The sequence below is a fragment of the Plectropomus leopardus genome, chromosome 19 (assembly GCF_026936395.1).
Source record: "Plectropomus leopardus strain MGB_pleo_1.0 chromosome 19, ASM2693639v1, whole genome shotgun sequence".
In the NCBI taxonomy this organism is placed as follows: Eukaryota; Metazoa; Chordata; class Actinopteri; order Perciformes; family Serranidae; genus Plectropomus; species Plectropomus leopardus.
The window spans coordinates 29,426,950-29,438,640 of NC_142194.1; the positions used below are offsets into that span (position 1 = coordinate 29,426,950).

The window sequence follows — 11,691 nt, forward strand, 5'->3', positions numbered from 1 at the left end:
TGAAGTAGCCTAGACCTTTTTAAACAAAGGAAAAACCTTGGACAGAGGGACGGGCAAGCTGACAAAGCATCAAAGTCTGATAAATTATTAAAAAAGGATTAATATTTGTAGGCCTTTCATATGAAACACTATAGACAAATGCTGAGCTTAACACAGCAAAAGCTAATTTCCAAGCAAGTAATTCACTGTGACAAGAACAAACTTAACACAACAAACACAAGCCTCATCTCCAAAAGTGGTTTCCCACCCAGGCCTATAAAAGTATGTCGAACCCTCTCTCCTGTACTTTGTACTAAGTACTCTGTACTAAGACAGCACCCTCATCCTGAGTGTCAGCTCCCTGTCTTCTGCAAGCCTTTCCCTGTTTCTTATTTTTTAAAACCATATACAAGGCTTCCCAATGATGTGCTCTTTGTTTGGGTAAAATGATCTAATGCAGTTTTTTAAAATGATAACCTCACATATTCTTTGTAGTTGTAATCTGTGGTGAGTGTAAGACTACTTTTGCTGGCATTACTCAACAACATGTTCCTCATCTGCGAGTCAGCATGCCTTTCTCTTCACACCTGATCGTCCCCGTGCAGCACAGCAAAGCATGGTGGAGACTATCTGAGAGGACACCACAAAAGAAGGACATATACCAACTGCTAGATGTGCTATTTATGTTTCTGAGTTTATTAGATATTAATGAAATTAATTAATTGCAGTAAGTCAGTAGAAAGACAAAGATGAATGAAATACACGTATATTTATATATATATATATATATATTAGCAATAAACAGCAACCTAAAATATATTTTATTTTTTGTATTTTAATCATATTTAGCCCTTATTTAGCACCCAGTTGCTTTTTTTCTATTGCCTCTGACTCTGGAGCTGCTGAAATGTGAAATGTGTGGATCTCCTGAGTGTGACATTAATTAGTCTAATCTAACCCTGGCTGTTAGCATTAATCTTCAAATATAAGGATGTTTTACGTTAAAAACAATATAACAATGAAACTACATACAATGCGCTTTATGTATATTGTATATCAATAAATTGTAAATCAAATCCATTGTCAGTACTCTGTTGGTTCTAGTACACTAGCTCTGGCTATAACTAGTCGTGGGTTGTTGCTAGAATGGATCAGCACCTGGAGCCAGGTGCTGTCGGTTGTAATATTTACGTGAAAATCAGATAATGGTATATTTATCTCTCTCTAGACACACACACACACACACAAATACTACACCGACTCACTGGCTCGCTCACACAAGTTACCTGACTCGAGTGCTCGAAGCAAACAGCGCTCGTTCACGAACATTCCTCTCATAGTAGCTTAGCTTATTAGCAACAGCAGCTAATTGGCAGTATAAGACTATGCAAATTTTGCTTCAGAGGGTGGCACACTACCCGGGGGCCTGAGTTGGAGTGGCCTGTTTGAGTCTCTTTGTGTGAGACCATGCTACCATCCAAGTAAGTGGGTTTGTTGATCCAGTTCATCCTTATTTACCTTAGCTTGAGTCTTGTATGTGATAGCCATGTTGTAACGTAGCTTAGCCTTGTATCTGTGATTGCATTGTAGTAGTTTAGCTTGTATCTGTGATAGCTTTGTAGTAGTCTAGCTTAGCCCTGTATCTGTGATAGCCAGGTGGTACTGCCACTACCTGGAGCTTGCCTGGGTCTGTTGAAGATGGCAGGGCTGTTTGGGCTGTGTAGGAGCAGTGAGGGCTGGCACTACGGGAGTGGCTTTGGGATGCCAGAGTTCACTGCCTAGCCTCCTGGAGGTGTTGTGGGACCAACTAGGTGAAACACTGATGAAAGGAGGTTCCCACCTGATGACCCCAAAGATGTGTTAGTCTTCACTGCTCTCTGACCTTTATATTTAAGCTATAATAGCTGATTGGTGACCCTAACTTCTTTGGTGAGTGCTTTTTCTTTTCTGGAGCACAAGTTTCTTGTGTTCAGTTGAAATCTCTGTCTGTGTGACTGGGAGGAGGGGGAGGTTGCAGAGCTTTTAGCCCGATCCAGCGGGGGTGGTTTTCAGTCCGTTCAGACCTGCCACCCTGGCTCTGCCTCCTCTTTCTTTCCTTTCTATTACTGCTATCTGGCCTTTATATTTAAGTTGTAACTGCTGATCAGTGACCCTACAATCTTCATTGAGTGCTTATCCTTTTCTGGAGCACAAGTTTCTAGTGTTTTAGTTGAATTCCTTATCTTTGTCATCTTTGTCACTAGACTGTATGTAAAGACACAGATATTATATACAGTCTATAAGACTGATAAACTGAAAAAAATCTGCCAGACACTACACGCTGCTGCGATTGGTTGATTTTGCTGTGAGATCCCTCCCACCTCCCTACGGACGATCCATTCGAGCATCAACCAATTTTAATAGATCCATGGCATCAACCTTACATCCCGTTCGTCGGTCGGAACTTCACTATAATACATACATGGTCTGAACGGGATCATTTCATGTGCAAAAACAAGAATTTAGACAACCATGTCAAAGTTATTTTTTGCCCCACACGGAGACTGTCTGTGACCACATCACATGGAGACAATTTTCTATTGTTACATTACATTGGATGCATTGTTTCAGTTCAATCTCTGTCCAGCAGGGGGCACTGGTATCTTTATTATTTACTATTCGTTTTACTTATTATAATTTATCAATTTCAGAACGTTTCTTGGATTGGGACATTTCTAAGATTTCACGATAGGATTTTAGGACGTTTGTAGGATTTTAGGACATTTTAGGCTGTTTCTAGGATTCCAGGACACTTCTAGAATTTTACAATGTTTCAGGATTTTAGGACATTTTAGGCTGTTTCTAGGATTCCAGGACACTTCTAGGATTTCAGGATGTTTCTAGGATTCTGGTACATTTCTTTGATTTAAGGACATTTCCACAATGTTAGCACATCACTACGGTTTTTGGACATTTCTAGGATTTCAGGATTTGGGGCTTAACTAGGACTTTTTTTTTTTTAAATAAACAACTATTTCAATGCTATTTTGTGCACTCTGGCATGTTATATATACTAAAAGAACAAAAGCAATTCCCAGTGTGAATCACTTTACTTTTATTGTGAATTAAAAAACAGTTGGGACCGTTATAGGGGCCAGATTTGGCCCACAGGCCGTAAGTTGACTATCTAAGGTAAAGAAAACACAGCACTTCTTAGTTTCAGGTAATTATACACAACTGAAAACATAATGATGAATATTATATTGCATTCCTGCTAATAGATCCCCCTAAAGCCTTCATATTCAATATAAAGACTTGACATCACTGTTTCATTAAGAGGTCAGCAACATCTGGATTTACAACTTCTGTTGTTAAATTGCTCTATGAAACTGATGCTTAATCTGAGAAGAGTGAAAACTTTATTGATGTCAAGGTAGCAAAAAAAACATGCAGATCCAATAAACCAACAAAACACACATCTTAATATTAACAATGGAATACAACTATATCTAAGTTAAATGCAACATAACTTACAAACTGCAGCTGTGCATCAGTACAGTGACTGCAGTATGTGTGCTTTGCACCATTTGACCTTCTGAAAACTAAACATCACACACATGATGAGAATAACAGGAGCTCAGTGCAGATATTAAAGTTCAGTTATCAAAGCACCTGTCAGGTAATAATTTAATGACTCTGTGGTTTTGTTGACCAAAGTCTGGAACCTGAGCCACACAATAACATTATCTGTCTCTGCTCAGGTATGGTCTCTGATGATGGGTGTGAATGTCCTCGCTGTTTCTCTGGGTGCTGACTTATGCTGGTGTTGAGTGAGTCTCCTGCTCTCTGCTGGTGTGTGTAGGACTGACCGAGTGTAAATGGTGGTCTGAGATCAGGTAACAGCTGCAATGGTCCTCATGGGGGTAGGTTACATGTGGCAGTGTCTTCACATCAGAGGGAAAAACCTCATTCAAATTCTGACAGAATGCTTTGCTTTCACAGGAGGTTAAACAACAAAAACTAAATCAAAGCATAAAAATGATAAAAACAGGTTACTGAGGGTCACCTACTGTACATAGCTGCCTATAAAACTCAGAGAAGAGGTATGGAGAACAGACGTTTCTTTTTACTCTCATCTGTTGGTGAGGATCAGGAATGCAACAATACTCTAACTAATATGTCCTTATGTCACAGAGTCCACTGTTCAGCTGTTGACTGTCTGTGCAGTCAATGAGACATCCTCAAAGTCCTTGTTGCTGCTGTGTTGCAGCTTCTCTCAGTAAAGCCTGGAAGTCGGGAGATAAGACCAGTTTGTGGTGGACGTTTCCCAACACCATCATTTCTCCAGTTCGACCATCAGACAGACGCACAGACACCAGTTGCTGCAGAAGGAAGGAGGAGAGATGGCTGCTATATTAACAGTGACAGAATGGCTTTGTTTTCCTAATCACATACTGACTCAGGATTACTGATTGAGATCATCAGAGGTCTGGATTACAAAGCAGGCTTTGGAGTTAGCGAGATAACTTCAGGATTAACACTGGGTTTGTAAAGCTGGTTTACCTTTTACTGGGATAAATCACCATGGTTACTCACACTGAACAGTTAGAGTGCCTTGCAGCAGCAGGGTGTGGGATAACAACCTGTCAAACCCCTGACCTCTGACCAATCACATCACTGGAGAAAAAGTAACCCCACATGGATAAAAATCCAGAGTAAAAGGACTAACTGGTAAAAAGAGTTTATACTAATTAGTTAGTTTTTATTTCTGTGTCATGCCAGACTCTGGGCCATCCTATACGGGATTACAAGACACCATCACAACACAAAGCAGGTCTCATCTTCCCATTTTTGCATTTATCAACAAAAACATAATAACTGACTAACTCTTAGAAGTCTCTTACAAGAAAGGGTTGAAAGGGTTACTTACTGTACATGTTTTCCTACAAAATATTAAAAGCGGCTTCAAAAAATCTACAATTGTTTACTGTATTTTTTTAAAGAATATGATCTAGCTATGTTTTTTTTAAATATACCACTTCCTTGAGGCAGGCTCTTTTTTGTTGTTTTTAAAAGTTTCATGAGCAAGCTGTGTAACTAAAAAGGGCTTTTTTATTTAAGGTATTTTATTGAGAGGGGTCAATTTGCACAAATTGTTAGCCAATACACACAAACATAGAAATTACTGATAAATATACAAATGCAGCATGAAAATAATTTGTGCATTTACATAACTAGTGCAGACACTGCTCTCTCAGGGATTTTCAAGACACACAGACACACATGCACATGCACCCACGCATGCACAGACACACACACACACGCACACGCACACGCACACGCACGCACGCACACACACACGCACACACACACACACACACACAGAGTAAGTACCTGCAGGAAGGAGAATGCAGCTCCCTCAGAGACGTCCATGATGATGTGACCCAGCTTCAGCTCCACCTTCCCTGACTTCCTGATCTGCAGTTTACCCAAAAATCCCTCTGGGAGCTGTGACAGCACAGGACAGCTATCCTTCACTGCAGCCTCCTGATGACAGACAGGGACGCACAACGTATTCGTAACTGACTGACACTTGCTTTTTTTGGCCTGAAAAGGCCAACAACTGATATGTTTGACTAATTTAATGCCAAAAGAATTATACAAAAATGTGTATATGTAAGACAGTCTGTTGGACAGGGACATCGTCTATTATTAAGCTTCTCTTTTGAAGCACTACTGAAACATTTTGGATAACAGGGCTCTGTTCTGGCACAATGTGCAAACTTTTTCACTGATGCATTGAGGTTTTCTCTTCTCTGCACCAGCTGGACTGTTTGTGAGACGAGGTAGGTTACGCCCAACTCCTCTACAAGGTTAAAAGCCACATGCCGCAGGAGGATTTCATATATCACAGAGTAAAAAGGTTTCCCAACAGGATCACAAAGAGGGGAGCCATTGAATGTGCCATGCTATACACTTAACCTTTTTGAAACCTAAGGAGATTGGCTTAATTTCTTTCAAAAACATGTAAAAAAAGGCAAGAAAGCAATTTAGGAAGAAATTACCCAGAAATGTATCACAAAATTAGTAAAAAGGTAAAAAGAACTAAACTAGCAGAAATAAAAATAAGACAATATAACAAAATAAGGAAAGACCTAAAAAAAGTGCTCATCATTATTATATTATATTATATTACCTATCTATATATAGGTTAAGGTTGCAAATTGTAAGCACTTAATATATAAAATTAACGACTCATTAATTGATTAGTCTTGCAGTGTGTGTGACATTTCTTGTCAGGTTGTATAATGTCTTCTCCCCCATGTTTTCAATAGATCAGCTCCAGAGAACCCTCCACCCCGTTTAAATGCTTTAAATGCTTAAACGCTTTAAATGCCTGTGGAAGGCGTCGGAATGCAGTACAAGACAAGTCACGTCGATCCAGGTTTCAAAGGGTTACTGTGTGCACAAATAAAGACACTTATTTGCATGTATGTACTATATGCGACACACCACACATTCTGCTGAATAGCAACTCCAGATATGTTGCTGTGTCAACATGACGGTTTTAGTGTTGTTCTGTTTACTCACACGTGCTTGTAGATATGTAGGCTTCTTGTCTTCAGACTTGCCTTCCTTCTTGGTGGGTTTCTCTGCTGTGGATCGTACAGGGCCGTCGGTCATCGGTCCAGACACTGTGCCTGGCATGCTGTCAGGTAACTGCATGAAGAAGATCTCCTCTCTGCCAGACAGGCTGAGATCCTGCAGCAGCTCCACCACAGACGGCTGCTCTGGTTTGGGCAGCTGTGTTTTGCTGTAGCCTGCTCTATTCTGAGCTCGACAGGATGGAGGTCTGAACACTTGAGCGTTCTCCGGAACTGCCAACAGGACAACCAAAAACATGTCAGCACAGTAACAGACTGCAGCAGATGACTACTGATCATGCACTGACATGGAAGGCATGGAGGTCATTTTATAGCCACATGTTCCACACACTCTCTACTCTCACACTGACCTATCTCTCACTAAAGGCCAGTGATACTCAACTTATGGCCCACAGGCCTCACTTCAAAAAACCCCCACTATCCCTTTCAAGACACTGAGTCATGTTATGTGTAATGTCATGTCATGTCATGGCTAATGCCCGAAACATCACACGTGTGGAGGTAATCGAATACATTTTTATGCGAGCATGCACTAGTGTGCAGACTTTATTTGCTCTTTCACATCTGTTTTTGCTTGGTCCAGCACCTAGTTTTTATCACTTTTGGATGTGCGCGCTGCTTGAACTTTTCTGTAATGATATTTACTTACATTTTTTTCAAGGCAATTGGTTTCTTTTATTTTTTTATTTAAAAAAATCAACTTGTGAAATTCTACAGTGTGGAATATGTCACTTGATGTGAGTGTCCTGCAATGAGCTCCTTGTTAACATGTAATGTGACACTGTTTGTGGTGAGACAGCAGGAGTGGTCAGATGTGGTTCTCTCACATGCAGTGGTGGTTGTAAGAGGTTGACTCTTACTGAAGCTGCTGGACTGACACAGAGGCAGCTGGATGGGTTTCAGCTTGGTGTCATTCCTCAGACCTGGGTCGTCTATGAACTGTGGGTGCAACATACAGAATTAGTGACCACAACTGATAAAATTTAGAAGTGCAAATTTACTGGATCCACTGTGGACAGAAAGCTCAAACATTACACAATGTGACAGGCAGCAGGTGAAAAAAAATAAACTCAATGAAAGTAGAAAATCATATTAATGTATTATATTTTTTATAGCCTGTTTTTGAAAAGCGCATTTAGTGTTTAGAGCGGTATGAGTGTAAGTATTTGAATAACAATGTGTAAAAAATAACAATGTATAAAGATCAATGTTGCTACTAATCACTGACATATCCCAGGCTGTGATAATCAAAAAAATAATAATTTACTTTGCATGTAGTATATTAAAATCATTTTTGTGGGCTTTTTTTCATCTAAAAACGTAATGGCATCATGACAAATACATGGCATTTAAAGGGTTAAAATTCTGTAATTTTCTGAACATTTAACATGATTAGGACTGATGTTGGCTAAAAAAATAACCAAATGACAGTAGAAAATAATATTAATGTGTAGTATTTTTTAAAGCTTGATTTTGACAGGCACATTTTGTGAGTTTGTGTAATATTAAAACAGGCCCTAAGAATTCATATCAAACCGGGTTGAAAATTCTTACGCTGGCCAAACCCTTAATGCATGTGACAAATAAATTGGTGGATTTATTAGTTCATTTTTGGTACCAAACTCAATATTTGTGTCTCCATAGACAGTGTGCTTGCTGAGCTGAGGTGGAGGGATGGCCACACAGAGGGGACATCTTGTACAAATATCGCAGTGGGGATGATAACTACTTAATCAGACTGACTAATCTGACTAGATTGCCTCAGATAAATTTCACATGAACTTCAGGAGAAACTATTAATACAACTGAGTCATATGGGCACCTGACTCTTGTTTGAAGAAAGACTTGAAAAAATTAGCAAATCTGTCCTTTGAGGTGTGGCAGCTGGCAGGAAGTACTCACATCATCCCTCTGCAGTTTACTGAGTATCTCATCTTCATCCTCCTCCGAGTCCGTCCTCTCTTTCTTCACCACTTTACATACAGGAGAGGTGCTGGAGTCGTGCGGGTCTGTGGCACCACGCCAGCCTGAGCAGAGACACGTGTTGATTGTGTGTGCTCCTGTCATGTATGTGTAATAAACCTCAGGTGTGCAGGCTTGAATTTAACAGAAAAAAAAGGATATTAAAAAAGAACCTGATTTGCGAAGGGTGTCAGCAGGACCCTGTTCAAAGATGGAGTGAGACTGGATGGTTTGAGGCCTCTCTCTCCTCTTCCCTCTGTTCTCTCTCCTCCTCTCATCCCTCTCTCTTCTCTCCTTTTTTGGAGCCACACGGATCTCCTCCTTTAACCTGGGGAAAAATCAGACACGATATTAATACCTATTAGGCTTTACACTACTTACTAACAGCAGAGAATATGCAATGCTTCCAACTTTCATTGTTTAAAAGGAGGAGCTCATTAATGTCCACTCACTCATCTTTGCTTTTCCTTACAGCGTGGACGTTTGGCTCAAAGGTTTTCTTTTGGAAAAATAAAAAATGGAGAACAGGAAGAAGCACAAAACATTGTTAATACCAAGTATGTCTATTTTTAGATTTAATAACAAAGGTGCAACAATGTGGTATATTAATTATTTTCTAGCTGCCAGATTCAATATGAAAGGACTATGGCTTATTTTGCATGTTAGTAATGATACGTTCTTTCCAACTAGTAGACTATCTTTTCAAATTGTGACCCTCCTATTAACTCATGAGAGCAGCCATCAAACCACAAGGTTCTTAGTAACTCTAAAAGCTGACCCTGACCCCTGAAGTCCCTGTGAAAGAAGCAAATGTGTTTTCTCACTGTGCAAACTCTGTCACATTATTCTTTTAATCCACTATGAGAGAACTAAACTATTATTTCTACATTTGAATTACATTTATTCAACCTTTATTTTGACAGGGGGGCATGCTGAGACCAGTGTCTCTGTCTACTTTTGTATTAAAAGAAAAATGTTTGAATGACAATGGGCCTATTACAATTATTTTATATTGTGGTCAAAATGACCCCAGTTGTTTTGACTATATAAATATTACATGCAATCATGTTTGATTCTGGTACCCTTTAGCTGTCAGTAATTTCAACTGAAGGATAGTAAATATGTCATGGATTATACTTGATATAAAAGCTGCAGTCTGTGTTCAACCCTTTAAAACCTGATAAAAATATGCTTGATTTATTTTTTTTTTAAAGGAGACACTGAGCAACTTAGCAAAGCATCCCGCAAACTTAGCAAGACATTTGTATCAATTTAAAAGAAAATTACATGAAAATTAGAAAGAAAACAAACAGGAAAAAGGTTTTAAAAAAAACAAAAAACAAACAAGGACATTAACTGATTATCAAAAAAGTGTTATTAATGTAATAATAATATAAAAATTTGCAGAAAAAGAGAACAAAGGTTAAGAAAACACACAAACAAACCCCAAAACAACAACAAAAAAATGATAAGAAACTTACCTAAATATTAGCGAAAAGAAAAAAAAAAGAGAACATAATGAAGGTAAAAAACAAACAAAGAAAACAGAATATGACCTAAAAAAAACCCATCTAATTTAATATAATGATATAATATAATAATTTACTCTCTCCTTCTCTCTTCCTACATGATGTACATCAAATTTAGAGTTAAGAAAAGCAGTTTAGTTTCACACAATATGCAAATCAAATATACATTTACTAGAATAATAAAAAAAATAATATTTGGTGTTTTTTGTCAGATAACATTAATTTCATCATTAAAATGTTGTCACAAAAAGTATTAACATTTTGCCACAATTGTTTATTACAGTTGTTTATTACTCAAACTTAACATGGTGTCAGTTTTTCAGTGCATACATTTCATAAAGGAAAATGTATATTCATGCTTCCACCCCTCTGGGTTGTCACTCTTTACCTTTGGCTTTTTTAGGACTCCCCCCAGAGTCAGGTCCCTGGTCCTGAGAGACGTCAGTCTTCCTGGAGGAGCAGGAGAGGACAAACTCCTGACCCGCCCCGGGAGCCCTCTGCCCCCGCTGAGACTAAGCCCGGTGCCGCAGCTGAGGCCGGAGGAACCGGGAACGCTCGCGGTATCCCCCGGCTCGCTCATGTTGTGCTCTCTGCTCCTCTTTTAGCTCTCTGCGGGTGAAGGCGGTTCACGACAAAACATCGTGGCTTTATTCTGCAGTCTGTCCACGTTACAGTTCGGGAACAACGTTACGCTTTACAGTATTCCTTCCACGTTTCTGTTAAGTGACTCTTTCTCTCAGTCTAACAGCATTATCCCAAACACACGCAGTCTAAGCACGGCTTCACACAACATTACAGCAGACAACTTAACGACTTGATACCCTCCATTTTGTTCGCACTCACGATATCAAAGCAGTCTGCGTCACAATGCTTAACAACGCTCATGATGCCAAAAATGTTTCCATTTTAGCAAACCTGAGCACTATCGCTTATTAGCTAGTGATTGTATTGGGCCTCACAGCAGTGCACAGTAACAGTTATCCTTCCTGAAGGCTGCATACAAAGAAGAGTTCACTTCTGACCATTTCTGTTGTGTTCCAGTGGAGGCTGCAAGCAAATATGCTATATAAAACGTTACAATTCTCCAAACACTGACATTATTCTAGCACTTTCGTTTTGCCGTCCGTGTGATTTATCCGGTTTAAACGATTGTAACGCCAGGTTTATTTCCTTCCGTAATGCGCTGCTTTTGTTTTTCTGAAACGGTACTACAGTGACGCAGCCACAAGATAGCGCTGTTTGTCTTCTTAAGTGTCGCAGTGGGTCCTGAGATGAGGTCCTCCATGAATCCTCAGCTCTTTACTGAAGGCAAAGTAGTGCTGAAGGGCATGGTGCAGGGGCGTTTCTACGATTTGAGGACATTGGGGGTCAGTGCTGCGTTCATGTCATGTTGTAGTTTTTCCTAATTGGTTGTGTTCATGTGCTTTGAGGTGATAAAGTGGGAGCAACATGGAAGCTATAAAGAAGATGGGCTGCATTTTAATGCTAAGAGCGTTTAAACAAGAGGTTGATGGTCCTTTCTGGTTAATTTATATGTTTATATAATATTTTATTTTTAATATAGCCTATCTTACATG

At 39.4% G+C, this 11,691-nt stretch overlaps 1 protein-coding gene across 2 annotated transcripts; it reads right to left on the bottom strand.

Moving 5' to 3' along the window:
• Positions 1-3,049: 3,049 nt before the first annotated feature.
• Positions 3,050-11,344, bottom strand: LOC121958364 (DNA-directed RNA polymerase III subunit RPC4). 2 transcript variants are annotated; one of them, XM_042507253.2, is made up of 8 exons: positions 10,503-11,344; positions 9,038-9,084; positions 8,759-8,913; positions 8,526-8,650; positions 7,484-7,562; positions 6,550-6,836; positions 5,353-5,505; positions 3,050-4,340 (listed from the first exon to the last, which is right to left on the bottom strand). In XM_042507253.2, the coding sequence occupies exons 1-8, from the start codon at positions 10,692-10,694 to the stop codon at positions 4,200-4,202; spliced, it is 1,179 nt and encodes a 392-aa protein (XP_042363187.2). In that variant the 5' UTR covers positions 10,695-11,344; the 3' UTR covers positions 3,050-4,199. The 2 variants fall into 2 exon arrangements, with proteins under 2 accessions (XP_042363187.2, XP_042363186.2); XM_042507252.2 differs by having other exon boundaries at positions 7,451-7,562; positions 10,503-11,343.
• Positions 11,345-11,691: the final 347 nt, after the last annotated feature.